At 41.4% G+C, this 22475-nt stretch overlaps 1 protein-coding gene across 2 annotated transcripts in view; it reads left to right on the forward strand.

Annotated features, from left to right (window-relative positions):
• Fras1 (Fraser extracellular matrix complex subunit 1) overlaps positions 1-22475 on the forward strand; it is a 422683-nt gene that overhangs the window by 148189 nt on the left and 252019 nt on the right. For both annotated transcript variants that reach the window (XM_052735413.1, XM_052735414.1), the window contains exon 3: positions 13684-13791. In XM_052735413.1, coding sequence (XP_052591373.1) covers positions 13684-13791 — 108 coding nt within the window. The remainder of the gene's footprint in view (positions 1-13683; positions 13792-22475) is intronic.

The raw sequence follows: 22475 nt of genomic DNA on the forward strand, positions 1-22475 counted from the left end.
GTGGTCCATGCCAGGGTTTTGTTGGGAGCAGTACTGATACAGAACAGAAGCCCATTTTGTAGACTCGTTCCTCTTGAGGGGCGGGTGACTTGTCTGGAAAGAGTTGAGTAGCTTAATGGAAAATGAAGGAGAGTCAGTGTAAGTGATTAGTCATTAAAGCTGATTATCTCTGTTTTTAGCCCCAACAGCCTTCCTTCTTTTCTTTCCAGCTTTAATTTATGAATCAACTGACAGTAGTAGCAATACTTGGAGGTAAACCATGGCAGGTTAGTCAGGGGGAACCCAAAGTACAGGCACTTGGTTTGTTTCACATGGGGTGAGTGAGCCCAGAGTGAATACTTAACCTTCAGAATCCTCACAGCACATCTCACATTGTGTATCGATGAATGTGATTGTGAAATGCACATCAAGGAGAAATCCATGTGTGATGTGGTGCTGTGCATGCTCTATGCAAGGGGGTACGGCCCTCTGAGAAGCAGGTCATGTGGAGTGAGGAGCACATGTGGAATGTGTGGACAGATGTGAGTATTGCCTGGAGGGGCCTTGGCTCTGCCTGTGAGCTCTCAACATTATGCTAAGAGGTCTCAGTGTGTTATCTAATTAATTCATTGAATTCGCCTTTTCCTGGTAAGTGCTAGTACATAGAACTTCCTTTTTTGTTTGGTGTATTGTTAGACATACTCTGAATCCCACAAAATGTTCAATGTGCTTTGTTTTTTTATATCCATTAGATCTATAGATGTATGTAACTTGAGATTATCTAAATTCCTATTTTACCATTTCCATCTAGAGCAGTAGTTCTCAACCTTTCTAATGCTACAGCATTTTAAAACAGTTCCTCATGTTGTGGTGACCACCAATTATAAAATTATTTTTGTTGCTACTTCACAACTGTAATTTTGCTATTGTTATGAATTGTAATATAAATATATGATATGCAAGATATCTGATATGTGAACCCCCCCCCAAGGGGCCACGACCCATAGGTTGAGAACTACTGATCTAGAGTCCTTTTTTTTTTTTTTCCCCTCTTGAAGAATTTCCATTAGTGCTTCTTTTCCAGTTTGGGGTTTCAGGGAACAAATTCTCACAGGTTGTGTTTATTACTTAAAATGTCTTTATTTCACAGTCTCTTTGAAGGATACTTTTGTTGGGTATAAAATTCTACCTTGGGTCTGGTGAGACTGCTCAGTGGATAAAGCTGTCGTCTTTCATACCTGATGAGCTGGATTTCATCTTTGGGACCAAGAAAATCGATGCCCCCAAATTGTCCTTTGACCTTCACATGTGCATTTGGGCACATGTGTACCCCTGCATATGAATTCACACACGCACAGAACAAATAAAAAATATAAAGAAATAAAATTATGTCTTTGATGCTTTTACTTATTAAAGGTTTATCTTACAACTTTCACCATTTTTTTGAAGTTAGTTTTCATTTTTTTGGATGATAACTCCCTTGTCCTTTACAACTTTTAATATTGTTTTCTTGGCTCTTGGTTTTTGAAGTGGTCTTACTCTGATAAAGTACAAAGTGTTATTTTTCTTTCTGTTTGATAGTCATAGCACTTTTTTTTTTTTGCATTTATGGCTTTTAGTTTTAAAAAGTTCATGGCCCTGTTTCTGCCGTTTTTTTTCTGCTCATGTCCTGTTTTCTTGTCTTTAGAGGTAGATTGCTCATATGGTAAACTTTACAACATGTTCCACGAGCTTCTAATGACCCTTCCTTTTCCTGTCCTTTTGGTTCTTTGTGGCTCAGTTTGGATATTTTCTATTGATTTATATTCTCATTTGTCTTTAGTGATGGCTAGTATTCCACTAAACAGGATTATTCATTTGTTTGAATTTTTGTATTCTAGAAATTCTATTTAATTGTGTCTATAGGAGGCTGGAGAGATGGCTCAGGGTTAAGAGCACATACTGCCTTTGCAGACAACCTGAGGTTAGTGCCCAGCACCATATCAGGTGGCTTAGAACCAGCTATATAACACGCCATCTCTCAGGGATTCTATGCCCTTTTCTAGACTTTACATGCACCTGCACTCACATGTGTGTTCACACACATACACAGTTTACACATCAAATAAAAAACCATCCATCTGAAAAATATGCTTATAGATTCTAGTTATCTGATGAAATATTTAATAGGCATAAAATATGTATCTATCATCTTTAATTATTTTCACAAATTTCCTAACAGCATAGAATACAATTTTTTCTTGACTAGATGAGATCTACATTCTGCTAATTTGGTATATTACTATTTGATAAGTAATTTGTATTTGCGTTTATGTATAAAACTGAATTAGGATATGTAGTCAGATAACTATGTGGTGGTTTTGACTCACATAAATACATTGTGGGACATTTGAAAGTCATGTGGTAAGTGGACATTTTTCTTTGGGAATGAATGTCTTGCTTATTATATGACATCTAGAATTTATCATCCACGTTCACTGAATGTCATCTTTACCACACTGTTCAGTATCCAAACACATTTTCAAGTAAGTATTCTAGGACAGCATAGCACCTGTTCAGAAGTCCTGCTTTACATGGAGATAAGGGTAGGTTTTTGTGAGGATCCTTGGACTCAGGGCGCCTGCCAGACCTGAAGACAGACTTAGTCGGTTGTTTGTGGCCTGGCTGAATTTGAGTGTAGTACGAACTCACTGACTGGTCAGGTTAGCTGGGCAGCTGCAATGGGCCAGCTGAGGAAAAGCCAGGGTTGAGGATGCAAGAAAGAGCATCAGATAGCGCAGCAGAGATGTAGCATGCTGGAACACAACAGCACCAGCTTGACATGCGGTCAGGATTCTCTAGAGCAAAGGTCCTAACTGAGACGTAGGCTTAGAGGGTGAGATCTCAAACAGTATAGATTGAAAATGGAGACAGCAAGGTTTCTAAAGGACAGCAATGGGAATGAAATGCTGTTGCCTGTAGATTTGGCTTTTCAGCAACTACATCACAAAGTAGCCATTCTTTATTTTTATTAACATCCATCCATCCATCCTTCAATCCACCCATGAACTCATTCAAAAACATTAAGTGCCTGCTGTGTTTTATCCCCGTGGGGATACAAAGCTGCCTGAATAGAAAAAAAATTGTCCTTACTCTTGGGAAGGGAGAGAGACAACTGAAAACCTAATTATAAAATGAATGATAAGAATCTAGTAGAGAAGGAAGACAAAAAAAATTAAGTAATTTTAATATCGAAGATAATGGTATAGCTATAGTTTAATTTCATCCGCAAACATTTTGAATGTTTAATTTCCCTCCATCCCCACGTTTGCCTTAGGAATATGAAATGAAGTCTTTGGAAGCTGAATTGATAGAGAAAAAAAAGTAATTACAAGCTTAAGCTGTAGTGGAATCTCCCAGCATCTGGACTGAAGTGGAAATAGGGCTGACTTTCTAGTCATAATAGAATTTTTACTGTGGTTAGCATCTCCAGAAATTTATGAAAGTTATTTTGTCATTGGAGGGCTCTCTGACCAGACTTTCACTGTAACAGGATTGTGCTAGAATAAACAGAAAGCTTGATGTGAGGGGCAGAAGAGCCGTGGATGCAAGCCTAGTTTCAGTTGCTTGAGAGTTTAGAACGAGGACATATTACGTGGATATCTTATTTTAAAGATACTCTATTTTTTTCCAGACTGTAGTTCTCCAGAAGCAGTTATGACAGAACTTAAGAGTAGAGTATTATTTAAACACTTAGGCCACAGGAAATTCACACCCTCTTATATTAGGCATTAGAGATGCCAGGGAGCGTGTTCTACAGTGCTAAGTGCTATAACCCTCCCTGTGTCATTAAAATAAAAATCCACGGTCAAGTGATTGTGGTTGTGGCATGTGAGTTAAGTCAAAGCTGATGCCTGTTACGTGCTTCTAATGAGCAAGTCACTCCGCCAAGAACATTAGCTCATTTCATCCTCGCTATGACTTGAGCGAGCCTTATCTTTACAGCCTGGGAAACAATTGACCCAGAAAAACTGGTAGATTTGTCCAAAGTCCTCAAGCTGGGAAGTTGTTCAATGGGCTTTTGAACCCGATGTTCCCCACTCTACCATTGGGCACTGCTGCTCGAGCCAGGGCGGGGTAACCTGTAGAGCAAGCCATGCACTCAGGGATGTGTGCTGGGAACACAAGCTTAGCATCTCTAGAGTCAAGTGGGCACAGTGTTAGCTCACACGCAGGTAACGAGCTTCCCTTAGAAATAGGACTCAACCTCTCTGAGCCTCAGTGTCCCCTTCTGAAAAATGAAGATGATGATTTAAAAAAAAACCCACTATGTTAAGAGGTTTTAAAAATAACTACAATATCTGGGACTCCTTAGAGGGTACCCTCTTTCTCCATTTTTCCTCCTTGGGCCAAACAGAACTGTCAAGAGTTAGTCTGGTTCTTTAGAAGAGGAAGGGGCTTTGTTGACATGGTAGAGGCGGGGCAGGGATAGAGGGCGATCTACTTCCTTCAGGAGGCAGGAGGAAGTATCGTGTAATGTCTGGAGTCTGTGTGGAAGTTAGATTAGAGCGGGTCACTTAAACATCATGGTCTCTTCATCTTTTCTAAAAGCAGACAGCATTGCCCTAGGGAGCCTCCCCTTGTTGATCTCTAAAAGTCAGTGAGTGTACGTGAAGAGGGATTTATGGTGTTTTAGTACATTGTTATTGATACTGTATAAGAGGGGGAAAAGTATGGCTTCAGTCCCAGATCTGGCCTGCGTGTAATTCATGTGTCCTGTCCACAGCTGATTCCTTCATTTGTAAACTGAGGGTCCTGATGTCTTGCCCAGTGCATGCCACAGGAGTCGGAGAGTGTGGGAGACTGGGGACTTAGTGGCTCTTAGAGTTAGCTTGTTCTCGATCCTTGTTCAATCCCTGCCTCCACGTTCGGTGCAGTGCTGTTCCAAGCCATCTGTCGGAATGTGATGTTAACTGGCTGTGCTCTTTGGGTCTCTCGAACAACCGTGTTTTCAGTTACACACAGGAGCTATCTTTTCATCTGTGTTTCTTGCTGTTGTTTCTGCATCCTGGCTCAGTCTTGCAGCGAATGACTTTGAGTTTGTCATTCTAAGATAGCTGGGCAATAGGTCCCAGAATGCTGAAATGGGAGGGCTTGGGTCTTTGGTGTAAAAAACAAGATGCTTTGTAAAGAGTTCTGATTTGGAGCAGACCTTGGAAATGGGTTTTAAACAGGAAGCGGTTCACCATTTTGTTTTCTGTAGTTTTAACTTGTATTTATTCCTCTTGAATGGAGGATCTAATATCTTTTCTTGACAATAACTGCCCTCTTCCCCTTTCTCTTTGGGGCTGAGTGAGGAGCTTTCCATGAACTTTAAAATGAAACCAAATGAAAAAGGCATTGTTTATCTAAGCTGTCTGTGGAAGGGCACTTGGGAGAAGAATTGAACTCTAAAATAACCTTATGAAAGTTATTGATTTGTTTCTTTATGGTTCCCTGACAAACAAGGACCATTATTTCTGTGCCCGAACTGGAGCTGGGTCAAAGAACCCTCTTTTTATGGATTATCTTTCCTGAAAACCAGACTTGCCAAGGAAGTGAACTTCTGGAAATGAAGATGTGAACTCCAGCTGAATGCTACCTTTCTTTTATTGCTTGGAAGGACATGTAGGGAGCACAGTTAATTTTTAAACTTGTACTGAGTGCAACAGGGTTTGTAGATAGCTTAGGAGAGTTAGATGAATTGCCCACTGTTATGTATTCAGTAAGTGATTTTATCTAAGTGTGGCTACTCTCAGCTGCACATTCCAGGGTCTGCCTGGGACTAGGGTTGGTAGGAAGGAAAGAAAACATGCATGCGCATGTGCGTGTGCATACACACATACACACAAGCACACATGTGCATACACACACACACACACACACACACACACACACACACACACACACATGCTTGTTCTTCCACCTTGTATTTTAGAAATAACTTTGCTTGAAAGACCATATAAATTATGTAATTTATTATTGGAGAAATAGAAAATACAAATAAAATAAAGAAAGAAGCAAAAGAAGAAAAATCACCAAGCACCCACACCCAGGAACGAATTGCCTTTGATCACTGGCTTTTTAATGTCATGGCTCCTTTTCCATGCTTGTAAATACATTTTTACTACAAAACAGTCACCCTCTACACACTGTTCTATAACTTGAAAGCACAGCTTTTAGAGAGCTTTATTCCCTTTTTTGTCTCATTTTAAAAGAGACGAGTCAATCAATCATTAAAGTGGGGTTATTACACTATTCATATGGAAGAAAATTTATGTTGACAATTGATATACTGATCTTTAGAATGCTTTAAATGATTCACCTTCCCAAATTTGAGTACTAATGAGGGATATATACACTATTTATTTTTAGCACTAATCAAATGTTCAGTAGATACTTAACCAAGTGAATAAATTATGTGTGATTCCCCCCACCCCCCAAGTGCCAAGGATCAGTTCAGCTTAGGCCTTTCATGTGCTAGGCAAGTGCTCTACCACTGAGCTGTATCCCTAGCCCACTAACAGCTTTTAAAGCAAGATGGCTGTAAAGTATGTGGTGATAGAGATACGTCTTCTGCAGGAGCACTTTATTTGCCTGTTACTAAAAACATCGACACTCTTTGAGCACGTATTTTCTGCTGCTTTTTAGGTTTGTCTTCGTCTAGTTTTCTAGTCTGTAATCCAGTGAAAAGCTGAGGCATGCGTCTCTTGTGGAGTGTGTCAGATTTGAAGAGAGGCTTATAAAGTGATGTAATTGCAGCAGTAACATGGAAAAATCTGTAAAGGTCTCTTTACAATGTTATTTCTTTGGGATTTTATGGCTTTATCCAAAGTTGGAAGCTGGTGAGGAGTTCCTGCATCCCTACCTTCATAAAGCAATTTTATGGGACCATAGAAATTGATTCGTAAAGTTTTAGGCCTGAAAAAATATATGGCTATCTATCCCGGCGTTGGGAAAAGGCTTATTTTATTTAAAATTACCCATAAATTATTACATCCCTGAGCACATTAATACAAGGAAGTACTTTGACAGGTCCAGTGCTTAGATGAAGAAATATTTTCTTCAAGCACAGTTAGATACCAATGAAATGACAGTCAACCCTGTTGGGACTTAGGCGGGCCGTCAGTTAAATGTTGTTTTCGGGAGCCCTCCCTCCCCAAGTGGAATGTGAATTCAGATGGGTAATCTCAGGAGGACACTCAGTCACTTAGGCTTATTTACTACCTTAGCCAATGTTCAAGACTGAGCTATGTTCAAGGGGCCTGCAAAGAGGCAGATGATCCATGGGCTCTCCCTTCGGGAAGGCTGGACAGATAGGTAACAGGAGTCAGGAAGGTTTTCTGGCTCCAGAGAAATCTCATCTTTGGATTAATGTAAAGAAAAGTTATGGTTTTGTGAATGAACATGAAATCTTAGTGTGTTTTAGAAGAGCCTGTTTGGGTTCAGCCTGTGCCACAGGTATTATGGAGTCTGTTGTAGAATGTTACCTCTCCAGGAATGAAGGCAGCTGACCACTTAGCCCCTCACTCAGCATGAAGTAGCCCACACTGGTAAGGCCTTTCCCTGACTGAGTTAAAGGAAGATGGGCTCAGGCTAGTGTAGCAGAGCTTCCCACTCACCTAGGTCCTCTCAGAACCTCTGCTCTAACTGCATTAGAAAGTGCTAAAAAAAATTAGATATCTTTTCGTGACCTCTGGACAATGGTAAATGCAGAAACGTGAACCGTGGATACATTCCATTTCTCTCACATGAAGGAACAGAAAATGTTTTTCAGCATGTTCTCTGTACCAGTTGGTTGTCCATTGCCAAAATGGTCAGCCCTGAAAATGTACATACTAGTCACATTCTACAGGCTGAGCAGGCTGTATTTAGGAATGTGTATGTATATGCATATATGCATGCAGTAAGAATTAATGAAAGAAGAGGCTGTAAATTTGAAAGAGATAGGGAGGGGTATATGGAGGACATGAAGGGAGGAAAGGAAGGGTAAACTGCTATAATTATATTATAATCTTAAAAATAATAGCAAAACCGAGATAAACACATGAAAACCAATAGATGTCTGCGAGCTTGTTTTATCATCTCAGTTCAGGAAGAGCCGTGGCTGATACAGTGTAACATTTGGAGCCCCACCCAAATATTGCTAACACCGTGTTCTATTATCCTCTTTGGTTCCTGAAACAGAACAGCAAACAAATGGGAGCCACCACCAGGAATGGCAACACCAAAGCCCTTCCCCTCCGGATTGGTGCTCGTCCCCGCTGCAGTGTTCTTAGTCCTCTGAATGCTAGCATGCCACTCGCGTGGTAGTTTTATATTTAGCTTTTACCTGTGTAGAACAGAGATGAGAGGGTGGAGAGCCCCAGCCTTTGCGTGTGGGGCCACACTCATTCTGGGAAGAGGCGTCTCTCAGAGGTAGGCGCTGAATGCCTGTAACACACTAGGAAGCATTCAGAGAAAAAAGAAAAAATTAATCGTCTCTTGGTCAGTATCAAATCCAGTCCGTACATCATCTCATGTGGTCCTTTCAGCAGCTTTATTTATCTTACCTTTGCAGCTCTATTTTGTAGATAAGGAAACAGGCACTGGGGCATAGGCATTTCGCTGAAAACCAGATGCACTGCAGATGCAGTGAATAGGGGTGACATTAGCTTTGAACGCAGGCAGCTGTTTCAGAGCCCAGTGCCCATGGTGCCTAAGGAGTTGGTGAACTTGGACAAGTGGATCGATTTCCTGGAACTGTCTCCTCATCTGTAAAAGGGGAATGGTAGTGACAGTTCCAGCTTCACAGGTTGTGGGCTGGATCGGCGTAGTGCTCGGACTCTGAGTTACTCCCCGAGTCCTTCCAGGCCTGCGCCACCTGTTGGGGAAACCAACCACAGCTTCCCAGCCCCATGAGATTAGCACGTCTTCCCCTCCTTCCCTCTCTTTCTCCTCTTTCCCAGGCTGGGATCCTCCTGCTTCCATCTTTAAAGTGCTAGGATTACAGGCATGCGCCATCATACCCAGAATCTACACATATGCAATACATGAGTGTGCCCGTATTTATATGTATGTATATATGTACGATACACACACACACACACACACACACACATATACATATATAAATAATTTGCGTTTGGGTTTTTGTTTTGTTTTGTTAGAGACAATGTCTCATGTAGCTCAGGATAGCCTTGAACATGACACATAGCTAAGGCTGGCCATGAACTCCTTTTCCTCCTATCTTAACTTTCCTAGTGCTGGGATTGCAGGTCTGTACACCTATGCCTGTAGCTAGAATTTTCCTGCCTGGCCCACAGTCAGGACAAATCTCTCTCACCCACCAGTCCCACAGCCACTCAGACCCAACCAAGTAAACACAGAGACTTATATTGGTTACAAACTGTATGGCCGTGGCAGGCTTCTTGCTAACTGTTCTTACATCTTAAATTAATCCATTTCCATTAATCTATACCTTGCCACATGGCTCGTGGCTTACCGGCATCTTCACATGCTGTTTGTCATCGTGGGGCTGGCAGTGTCTCTCTGACTCAGCCTTCCACTTCCCAGCTTTATTTCCTCCTTGTCCCGCCTACACTTCCTGCCTGGCCACTGGCCAATCAGTGATTTATTTATTGACCAATCAGCAACACATTTGCCATACAGAACATCCCACAGCACTTCCCCCCCCCCTTTTTTTTTCAAAAAGGAAGGTTTTAACCTTAACAAAGTAAAATTACATATAATTTGGGAATTTGGGCGTAGCTTCTCTTACTACTTCCTGCTGGAGGGGGGTGCTGTATCTTATGGGCACACAAAGAAAATTTTAGGATTATGGAGTAGTCCGTGAGGGTGTATCGTCTGAGCCAGTCGCCTTGAAATGGTTCTGGATGTTGGATCATCTGGGCCATGGTGTCATCGGAGACCTTTCAGGGGGTCTTGGCTGGTCAAACCTGATGCATCTTAATCTGGAACAAATCCATAGCCTCTGGCTTTCTGTGGAAACAAAAGGAGAGACTCTTTTCCAAAGCAACATATCCTTATATCCAAATTTTGAAGTCAAGGTATCTTTAAAGTATACATATTGGTTTAACTCAGCTTCCTTTACAATCAAATATCTCTCTGCAGTTAAGAATCCCAAAGACAACACAATCCAGATTCTCTGTGTAATATTCATCTTTACGTGACTTATTTTTTATATTAATTTTACTGTCTCTTTAAAGACTTTATTTTTAAAAACTATTTATTTCTTTATATAACTGTATATATTCCTTTTTCTCTCTCTTTCAAGCCTACATACATTTTTACACACATTGTAAACTATTACATCTGAATCTTTCTTATTGTGAATCTATTGCTTTAAACTGCAGCAGCTGTGGCTGCTGGCTCCACCCACCTCAGCTTCCCAACATGGCGGTGGTAGTTTACCACCAGCTCTGGGAGCTATCGTGGGTCTATGCTTTTAGCCAAGCAGCGTGTAGCCTGAAAACCTCTTTTTTGTTGTTGTTGTTTTGTACTACCAAAGGCTAAATCCACCACGCAGCTTAATGTGCCACTTGCAGAGGCCTCATTCCCGCCATACTGCAGGTCAAGCACGCTAGGAACTCGCCAGTAGCTCAAACCGGCAGCTGCCGCTCATTTGAGAGAGACAATTAGGAACTGTTTTTAGCTCCGTTTTAGAATCTTTTTTCTCAGTTTTTAGGTGGAAACTCTTGCCACCACGTTGGACGCCATTTGTAGCTAGAGTTTTCCTGCCTGGCCCACAGTCAGGACAAATCTCTCTCACCCACCAGTCCCACAGCCACTCAGACCCGACCAAGTAAACACAGACTTATATTGGTTACAAACTGTATGGCCGTGGCAGGCTTCTTGCTAACTGTTCTTACAGCTTAAATTAATCCATTTCCATTCATCTATACCTTGCCACATGGCTCGTGGCTTACCGGCATCTTCACATGCTGTTTGTCATCGTGGGGCTGGCAGTGTCTCTCTGACTCAGCCTTCCACTTCCCAGCTTTATTCTCCTCCTTGTCCCGCCTATACTTCCTGCCTAGCCAATGGGCCAATCAATGTTTTATTTATTGACTAATCAGCAACACATTTGCCATACAGAACATCTCACAGCATATGCCTGATGTATTTGTTTTCGTATAGTTTTGGTTATAGTTTGTGCTTGTTATATTTTTGGTTGTGAGCCTAGCCTTTAATGGCAGAGCCGTCCCTACTTTGTGTTTCTTGAATGACTTTGGAGAGGCCCTCATGTATAAAGCCTATTCCCTAACCTAAGAGATTATGAATTTAGCCTTGAACTGAAAGTGCTTACCTGGGGATATTGTGCTTATCCAGTATAAATCTGCACGTGTTGCTTTATTAGTCATGATTTTCTAGAAGAACTGAATGAATGGTGAACAGAATTAAGGGGCGATGGCTGTATTTTAAGGAACCGGAGTGTGCAATTGGTGTGAGTACCAGGTTTAATCATCTGTAAGGCAGGTCAACAGACTGGAAACTCAGAATTTCTGTGTTAAACTCTTGAGGCCAAACTCCCCGCTTTCCAGAAAACTTCAGGTTCTACAAGGCCAACTACTAATTGGGACCCACTGATACTCTGGAAGGTTGTCTCTTGGTTCAAGGCCAGCTGATGGCATACATCAGTTTCATCTACAGAAGAAAGGTGGTGCTCTTCTGTCCTTGATGGGGTTGCATTCTGGCTAGTAATAAATTGGAAGCCTAAGTTGAAAATGTCATTAATAAACTAAGCCCCTGAGCATCATAGCAACCTAGTTGACCCTTGTGATGGTGTGGTTGACTGAGAGCTGTGGTCTTCTGCTTCTACCTAGCATCTTCAGAGATCATCATACTGTTCATTTCTATCTCCAGAAAAGATCAACATCCAAAATTGTAGCAATGATGTCTAATGAACAAGTGTATCTTTTGTACTAACCCCCAGTAAACAAAAACATAAATCTGTGATCATCTGTACATAGCAACACAAATTAAGATCTGTTCAAATAAATAAGAGGGGCCTGTAGCCTAGCCGGGTTGAAACACAGACTTTACCCTCCACCAATATCTCAGTTCATCTGAAAACCTAATTTAAGTAATACTGGGACTCCAGTGGTTTATAAATGGCTCTTAATGTATTGAATAGTGCTTCTATTGGTTGGCAGAGAAAAATATGGCTGAGAAAGTTTAGGAAAGAAGGAAGGAAGCCTTCCCCAAGAAACTCATGAAATAATGTCTACTCCTTTAAGCATCTCTAGTGTGGCAGGCTAAGAGAAATTAGTGCTTTAAGGGACGTATGGTCTGGTCTAGCAAGGCAACCAAGAGCTTGAATAAATGCTATAAATTGTGAGTGTTCACAGACACTGTGGGGTCAAAGAGTGGTTGAGGAGCTGTACCTGGTAGGGGTCAAGGACAAAATGGATTCATCCCTGAGATGGATCCCTGGCTTCATGAACTTGGTTTGAAGAAGTCAGAGCAGATCAGGAACTACAGGAGGGGAGTGGAATGTGAGACCGGGTTAGGGGAAGCCAGTGGCTGGACCTGGAACTGGGAAACTCAGCCTGCCCTTGGAGATAGAGAAAGGCCATGTAGTGTCTGCATTTTGTTCTGTTGGCACTAAAGATGCACCGCAGAGTAGATATGAACAGAGAAGCACACAGACAGTGTTCTTAAGGCGGATGAGTGTTTTGAACCCAGCCAACAAGTAAGTATGGCTGTTGTAGGGGTGGAGCAGGAACATGTGTTGGGAGCCTGTGTCGTTTACATCCCTCATTGCTTCCATGCAAAGCCATCAGAGCCACCGCTGAACAGCCAGAAATAGATTTCTGTTGACTCCCTGAGAGACCTGGGCCAAAAGTGACTTTAAAGCGGGTCCAGTTGAAATAAGGATCTAGCATGATGGAGGACAAGGAATTAATTATAAAGACATTTCTGAGACTTTGAACTGAGTCCAGATTCACTTCAATTCATGGTCATTATATTTTCCTTTCCAAATTGTTGACTAATAACCCTAGACCATCAGTTTCTATTTCTCTAATTCCCTTATATTCATGATAAAAAGAATGGTGAGATTCTTATGAATGGTACCCATACGTAGGCTTAATTAGTGCCCAGTGTTCCCAGCACACAGTTAGGCACAGAGCAGCCATCCAATGCATGTGTTAGTAGATCTGTCTTAAAACATTGTACGGCTCCCTCACATCCTTCTCGTCTCTGGTAAATGTTGACATACATAACAGCAGGGAGCTAGCAATTGAAGTTAGCCATGCTTTTAGTATCTAGCGGTAAATCCTGCTTTTTGGATGGTGGCTAGTGCTAGTCAGTGTCATTTTCTTTTCAACCTGCTCAGATGGTTTCTGCTACTTAGCAGCATATAAAGAAACTTCAAGTCTGCAAGCCACGTGTCTGTCCTCCCAAGGTTTCAGGCCAATCAATAGTTTTTACTCTGGGTATTGACAGCTCTCTGCTGAATGCCCTTGTCTTTGGCTACGTGGACTGACTGTTGTGAAATGGATTACACGCTTTTATTGCCACTTGTGGTTTAATCAGTGCCCAGCATGTCCTGGGCATGGTGTACCTGTGACTTTCTTTTGCCTTTTTAATCACTCAAGACATGGGGCTATTGATGGTACTGCTTTTGTGAGTCGCAGGCCTCGACTGATCAGTTTTTAACTCAGAGCTTCTGCTTCCTTGCAGGATGCCACGATTTGGAAGCCTGATTCATGCCAGAACTGCCGTTGCCATGGTGATATTGTGATCTGCAAACCTGTTGTTTGCAAGAACCCTCGGTGTGCCTTTGCGAAGGTATGGTTTCCTAATTGTGTCCCAAACTTATTGGGAAAGTCAGCAAATGATCAGGTTTCTAAATCTTTTGGGTCATGTTTTTACATCGATTCCAGTCTCTAATTGGAAACTAAACCTAACAAAGTAGAGAATTTTAGCGTTCTGCAGGTAAGCATATCTTCATTTTCACTTATTAACCATTTATTCCTAGCAAAGCACGTGGTTGAAGGTTTTACAGATGTCACTTCATGTAGTATGATGGGACATTAGTGTCCATTCCCGCTTTACAGTGAGGAAAGTAAAACCTGGAGACTTGAAGCAATTAGCCGGGACTATACAATTAATAAACTCCAGCTCAGGGATTTTACCCCGGTCTAACAGGTGCCAGAGCTGCTGACAGCACTCATGGCATCTCTGCACCATCCACTGGCTTGAAGTCAGGCCTGGCTTCATAAAGATGGGTTTGCAGAAAGAGCCTGGGTCTGTTGACAGTGTTGCTACGCTGCTGGACCCATGGGAAGCAACAGAGCCCCGACTTGAGCATCTCCTTATCCAGGACATCTCCCCTCTTCTCTTCTGCTCTGTAAACGTTTTCAGTTTTTTTTTTTTTTTTCCTCAGTATATGCCAGTTTCGTTGGAAAACTGTTTTTCTGGTTGCTGACTCTTTTCGAGTTAACCTATTTTTTAAAAGCTTAACTTTTAAATGCAAAAATTGAAACTCTCCGGAGAGGACCAATTATTTTCTTTAAAACGCATTCTGTCAGTCTCACAAGCACAGTTTATTTTTCTAGTTTAGCCCCTTCCCCCAACAATTAATCTTGAGTCTTTCTGCCTCTCATGGTAATAAAGCGCTCTCTTTTTCTCCCTAACATTAGAATGAAAATATGCTTTTTAGGTAGTTAGGGTTTCTATTGCTGTGATAAATTACAATGGCCAAAAGCAACTTGGGGAGGAAAGGGTTTATTTGGCTTGCATGTGTCAGGTTATAGACCATTGAGGGAAGTCATGGCAGGAACCTGGAGGCAGGATCTGAAGCAGAGGCCGTGGAGGAACACTGCTCAATGGCTTGCTCTTCATGGCTTCTTCACTTCTTCACTTCACTATGCCCAGGACTACCTGCCCAGGGGTGACACCACCCACAGTGGGCTGGGCTCTCCCACATCAACCATTAATCAAGTTAATACCCCACAGACTCACCTGTAGGCCAATCCTAAGGAGGCATTTTCTCAGTTATGATTCCCTCTTTCTAGGTATGTCTAGGTTTGTGTCAAGTTGACAAAAACCAACCAGCACAGATGTTTTTTAATTTCTGCATGGTATATTTCTGAGAAGCAGGGAGTGTGTAGATGTTTACATTTGCGATTAGTCTGTTATATGCCACGGATCCTTCTAACATATGAAACAAATATTTCTAAGGAATTACTATTTATAAAGGCCGTGAAGACAGTCCTTTTCCTATTTCATGGGAATATTTGTTATTATAGAAGAAACCCTGAATTAAATGTGAGTCTGGATTATATTGTTGAAAACTAAACTCGGTTTTTAATATATTTTTACCATTATATATTAATAGTCCAGAGTAATAGAGTTAATTATGGTAGTTCCTGTCAAATTAAAGAAACTCTTTACCAGCTGTTTATCTACCTTGGGAATGATAACTAGAGTAAATAAAGAACTAGAAAAATGTAACGGCAAAAGAACAATCGATAAATGGGAAATGATATAAGCATGTACTTCAAAGGGAGTACAAATGGCCAATAAATGCATGGAAAAAATGTTTAAGCTCTTTAGTCATCAGAAGAATGCAAATCTAATCTTCTTTCATACCAGGGGTCAGTGAACTAAATTCAGCTACATCTTACTTTGTATTAATTAAGAATATTTGGGGCCAGAGAGCTTAGCCAGTCAGTAAAGTGCTTACAAGCTTGAGGTCCCAAATTCCATGTCCAGAATCCAAGTTAAATATACAACAAAACCCCCAACTGGGCATAGTGGTGTGCGTGTATAATCTCAGTGCTAGAGGGCAGAGACAGGCAGATCTGTGGGACTTGCTGGTATCTTAGCACTTGAGAGGCCAAGACAAGGGGATTCCAAACTCACCCTCTCTGCTTAATCTTTTTAGCTTCTCTTGATCACTCTGCTTCACATATTGAGCTGCCTGGGTATTCTCTAAATAAAGGAACACACACACACACACACACACACACACACACACACACACACACACACACACACAATCAAACCAACCAAACAAGAAAGAACAGTGGAGTGCAAAGGCCCTATAACAGAAGTATATGCGATATATAAATATACATATACACAGCCAGTCTCTCTCTCTCCCTCTCTCTCTCTCTCTCTCTCTCTCTCTCTCTCTCTCTCTCTCTCTCTCTCTCTACACACACACACACACACACACACACACACACACACACACACACACACAATGTATATGTAGGATCATATCAAACAAAAAGAATTATTTTACATCTTTTAAATGACTAAAATATCAAAGCCATAATTTGGAAAAAATTATATGTTTATTCCGTGGTCTGTGTCCATAAATAAAGTTTTATTGAGACACAGTCAGCCTCACCTGTTTCTGTACCGTCTTTACTACCTTCATGGTAGTTATTGTAGCTCTGATGTGCATTGCATGTGGCCCCTGAATGCTAATATTGACTCTCTGACTTTTTACAGATAGTTTCTGATTCCTGTTCTATACCAAACTCTGGAACTCACTTTTTCTCAACTCAGTAAACTTTTCTCCTAACTCATGCCAGATAACTTAAATCACCCCTAATTCCTCTCTTTCTCGCACATCTCACATCCTGCACACTTGCAAATTCCAAGCTCCTCCTTTCTAGGCTGTGCATCATAGGCATGCTCTCTCTGCTCTCTCACAGGTCATTTTCCTGGATTCCCACAGTACCCTCTTAACTGGTTTGGCTGATTCCAAACCTGCCCTTTTCACAGTGACAGTAGTATAGTAGCCAGGATGATGCTATTAAAATTGAAGCCAGCTCACGTTGCTTCCTTCTTTAAACCTCTCCAGTGGCTTCCCTTCCCAATTAGAATAACTGCTCACAATGTACTCCATACCGCTTTGTAGACCTCTAATTAATCTTCTGTTAGCCTTCTGCTTCTTCACTCTGCTTTAGAAATCGAACCTCATTGCTGCTCCCTGGACACACACACACACACACACACACACACACACACACACACACACGTTTGTATGTTTGTACATGTGCATCCTTCCCCTACACATGAGAAAGAACACTTTTAGTGGGAACAGCAAAGTGCAAAATTCTCACAGCAGAAGCAATATATGATGTGTGGATATCATGTGTACATATATATGTGTGTGTGTGCATATGTAATATATGTCCATGCATAAATTCATGGCTTAATCCTTCACTTTCTTTGAGTCTTGCCTGAATGCTATTCTATTCATTTCAACTCTCCACCACCAATTTCACACATTTCAACTTCTTCTTTCATACTTCCTGTCTCTTTTCCTTGACACTAATTGCTAGCTAACATACTATATATTTTACTAATTTCTTCTGTACTGTCTCTTTTAGTCATTGTATCTCTTTAATATCTGCAGTCATACCTGACACACAGTAGGGCAGTCAGTAAATACTGTTGAACGATGTGTGGGAGGATGAATGAAAGATGAGGCTAGAGAATAAGTCCAACATTACAGAGAAGTTTGAAGCTGTACTAGGTAGCTTAGAGTTTAATTTTTAAGATGATATAGTCTAATAACATCATGCGTGAGTGGAATATCCAGGTTTCCTTCTAGAAGGATCTTTCGGGTTTTCCAGAGTTAATATATGATACTATAAAGGAGAATGTCAATCCAGAGGCAATGAGAACAACCCAGGGGAGAGAACAAATACATGAACTACTGCATTGTGTAGAGATCGAGAGGAAATGTCAAGTGAAATACACATCTAGGGTTAGACAGCAGAACTTGATGAAGGCTTAAAGATGAGGAATAAGAAAGGGAGGAGTGACTGCTGTATTTATGACCTAATGAGTCTCCAACTGATTACTTAATGTATGTATATATAGCTCTATCTATCATCTACCCATCTATCTATTGTCCTATCTATCCATCTATCTATCTATCTCTCTATCTATCACCTATCTATCTCACACATGGATACCAGTATTTGTAGAGTGACCCAAAGAGGAAAGGAAGAAGATTTTGCTTTGCCTTCTTAGTTTTTAATAGTTTCAGGATCAGGTCAGGAGGAGGTGGGATGGCTCAGGCTGCAGAGAGAAGCTGAAGTTATGTGGTTAGATGTGAAGAGAGCCAGAGAGCTGGAATCAATGAATTAGAAAGGGTGCCTCTAGAGAAGAACAGAGTGGGATTCAGAGCATGGAACTTGAGTGGGCAGAGGTAGAAAAACAATCCTGTTCCCTAGGAACGGAAAGGAAGAGCCATGGGTGGATACAGTACTGTTAAGTATGAGGGCAAGAAGGGGGTAAGGTGATATTGTAGTTCAGTGATGACCGTTCAACAGGAGTCACTCAAAGGAGAAAAGACTTATTTGAGGTCACTGTTCGAGTGGTGTCAGTCTATCATAGTACGGGGCTGTAGAGCAGCTTGGCTCATGGGAGCCAAGAAGCAAAGAGAGAGAATCTGCTTCCACTTATGAGTTTTGCCCTTTCTTCCTCTTATCCTATATCCAAGGCCCTAGCTTATAGGATAGTGTCACCTGCGGGGGACCTGTCCCCACTTTACCCTGGGTACTCTTGAGGAAAGAGGGATAAGAAAATACCAGGTGTAAAGATAGAACTAGCTGACTAGAGGAAAGACAGAAACACAGGATAGCTTTTGGAGGACCTGGATCAATACCCAATGGCCCAGAACTTTATTCAAAAGGGCTTTTATAACAGTGCCAAGGGACGAGACAAAAGACCTCCTTCTTGCTAGATACAGCCAAGTGCAGACCCTTCCAAACGCCTGGTAACCGCGCGCATGGTCAAGTCATCCCTTTATGCAGCCCTGCTGGTAAAGCTCAGATTCTCTGACCCTGAGTAATTTGGGCCTCCATAGTCACCAACTCTCAGGGAGGGGCTCCTCATCCCATCCTCTGTGGCAGTGCACTCGGGGGAAGTGTTTTATTAATTTCCTAAGTGCTTCTCAATGCAAGCAAGTGGGCAGTGACTACCAGCTGCCACAGAGTGTATGAGAGTAGAGAATGTTAGGGCAAGTGAGTGACCGAGGTCAGGTAAAACATGAGTGGTGGTGATGAGGACCTGCAGGAGCACATAACTACCAACCAGTGGGAGTTTCAACTTGCATAGTGATGTTGTTCCCATGGCAGTTCAAGCTACTCATAAAAGAAGAGGCACAATACATCTTGGACTAGGATTTGGCTGTGCTAATGAAAGAAAACAGCAAAGACATGGGAAGGGACAGGTGTTGGGGAAAACGGGGCCAACTCAACACTGAATGGATGCCAAGGAAAGATGTGCTCAGGCCTCTCTTTGCAGGAAAGATGAGTGGGAGTCAAGATGGGGGCTAGCTGAACCCTGGGAGCCTTGAATGCGGAGCTGAAGGTTTCCATCTGCACCAGGTTGGAGGGTGGGAAGATGTCAAGTTTGACCATGGCCCTGAGGCTCTCAGGAGAAGCCAAGAGAAGGAGTTCTTGAACTGAGATGATCATGAATGTACGAGGGTAGAGTGTGGGTCTTGCCACTTTCACATTGAAGTTGTTCAAGATGGTGCTTAGAAACAGAGGCAGAATGTAGATGCCAAGGCTTCTGTGAGTGAATATGAGAGAATGATCAGTAAAGGTATGTAAAATTGTAACAGTTAAACTATGTAAACACAATTGATATGTGTAACTATTATGGATTGCACATTTAGTCTACATGCTTGGTGTGATAGCTCTCTTTTATCTATTGTTTTCATTTGTCAGTCATGGTCTGAAAATATTAACTGGAAAATTCCAGACATTAATAATTCACATGTGCTAAGTTGTGTGACTTGGGATCAGTAAGTTGGCTCATCAGGTAAGGACACTTGCTGTTGTGGCTGTCAATCTGAATTGGATCCCTGGGACCTATAGGGTGGAAGGAGAAAGCCAACACTTATAATTTGTTTTCTGACCTCCATATGCATGTCTTGGCATGCATGCATCCATCCAGATAACCCACATAATTAGACAAATGTAATAAAAACTTAATAAGAATTGTGTGAAATTATGCACAAAAATCTTTTACTAGTTATCTTAGGGTACTATTGCTGTGAAAAGAAACCATGACCACAGCAACTCTAATAAAGGAAAACATTTAATTGAGTTGCTCAATTAGAGTTCAGAGGTTTATCATCATCATGGTGGGAAGCAAGGCGGACATGGTACTGGAGCTGAGAGTCCTTACATCTTGATCCAAAGGCAACAGGAAGTAGTCTGTGACACTGGGCAGTATCTTGAGCATATCTGGGATCTCAAAGCCTGCCTCCACAGTGACACACTTCTTCCAACAAGACCGCATCTTCTAATAGTGTCACTCCATTTGGGGGCCATTTTCTTTCAAACCACCATACTAGTACACTCCATCCTGTCCAGTTGTTCCTTGACCCAACACATCCAGGTTGTATATGCTTCTTTCCCACTGGTCATTTAGTGGCTGTTTTGCTATGACAGAGTTTGCATTCAATTAACTCTTATTTTACTTCATAATTTCCTCAAAGCATAAGAGTAGAGATGGTGACAGTTCGTATATACTAAAGGGAAATTCTAAAGTGCTCCCCTTAAATGAATTGGTAAAGTTGTCAATTTATTGTGGAAAGAAGTGAGTGTTGAGACTATCAAGATCTGTAATACATTCACAATTATATAACTTTTATTATAGCATATTATAATAAATGTTTCGAGAATTGTATTATTACATAGCTATTATTGTTAATCTTACTGTTTTTAGTTTACAAATTAAATTTTACTGTAGGTATTTATGAATGAGGGGGAAAAGCATAATACATATAAGGCTTGGTATGTCTGCAGTTCAGGCACCTATTGGGTGCCCTAGGACACATTGCCCATGGAAATGAGAGCACTGAGTATGTCTTAGCTATAATCATTAAGTTGTCCTCATTATTATCATTAGTTGATTCTTCCAGAACCTAAACAAATCATTTTGCTGGCTCCTCTGCAGTCTCCATTGATAGGTCTTGTTCATGCAACCACTCTTCAGTGCTATAGTGTAAAGCTTGGAGGGACAGTAGGCCAGTGTGCTCAGTGTGTGCTGCAGCCATCCCAAGTCATGTGAAAAGGTGGCAAGAATCCCTGTGTCTCTATCTCCAGCTACTTGTACGCAGTGGTTTTGCATGAGCATTAGCTCATGTCTAATGTTCCCCCCAGACATTCAAGCTAAGAACCACCCTCTTCCTCTTCAACTGCCACTCACAAATAAATAATATTACATTTTGAAATGCTTTTTTGAAGGCTAAATCTGAAAGTTAGTTTGTTCTCGAGAATGTGGAAAACTAATTTGGGGGCATGATATACCCCTTGGAATCGTCTGTTCCACCTGCCTTTCTCTCTTGCTCCTTGAATCTTTGTTGTTAAAAAACAATTGGATTATCTCATTTCCTATCTCTATGAAATGCTTAGTGGAAATTATGCTAATGTAGTTTCCATTGCTATCTTGTCAGAGATGAAAGTGTAACTTCCTTTTCGGGTTCAGAAGACACCCTTCTGAACCATTGTTAATGTTGCATAGCGTGGGGGGTTTCATACAATCTCATATAAATTTTGTTCTTTATCAATCAAATAAGATTAATTTGATGATTGCTGTTATGGATGAATTTTGTAGTAGATTTACAGTTGTAAATTATTCCTCATTTCTCACTTATTCTTTCAGATGTAGTTAGATGAACTGAGGAGTCTCTTGTTTTCATTCTAAGTAGATGCTTTGTAGACCTTCATCCTGCAGGTGGACATGTCTTCCTGGCTAATGCAGATCTTCAGACACTGTGGTCAGATCACTCATTGCCCATTTTTCCACATCTCTGAACTATGGGAAAGACCGAATAGGTGGATCATTAGATCCTAAAGATAACCTCTTTGTTCCCCTTGTGTGTCCACTTCTTTTTGTCAGTGTGTGGGGTACTGGGGATGGAACTTAGAACTGCACATGTACTGTAGGTGCTTCCCCACAGAGCTGTATCCTTAGCCTCTAACTTTAAGCAGATTCTTCACGGTAGCAGATGCATTATTAGTTGACATCAGAGACAAATCCTGAGGTATCTTCTTTTTTATAATATCATGAGCTGCAATTATAGAAGCCTCAAGAACAGTTCTTTATTGGCACCCAGGAATCTTAATCAATTTTCCTTGGTATACCATGCATGCCCCCACCACAGTATTACTTCCTGTCAAAACTTTGTCCTTCAACCTCTGTCCCTCTTCTCTGCTTCCAGAAGTGAACCAAAATTTTTAGACACTCAATTCCATATTCCCTGCTCCCGCATTAGACCTTGCTCTTCCAGCTCTGTAGCAGTTTCCTGCTCCAGAATCTTTTGTTCTCTTCCAACAGACGCTAACAATACTTAGCAAAATAAGCCCCTTTCTCAGTCCATCCGCTTTGCTTGTGTGAAGGATTTCTAGCGGAAATAATTCACCACTCCATTACATTTACATGTGAAAAGGCCCAGCGGATTGTTATTTTTTTGCTCCAAAGAA

This window comes from Peromyscus californicus, unplaced genomic scaffold (genome assembly GCF_007827085.1).
Source record: "Peromyscus californicus insignis strain IS unplaced genomic scaffold, ASM782708v3 Scaffold_13__1_contigs__length_99412109, whole genome shotgun sequence".
NCBI classification, from domain to species: Eukaryota; Metazoa; Chordata; class Mammalia; order Rodentia; family Cricetidae; genus Peromyscus; species Peromyscus californicus.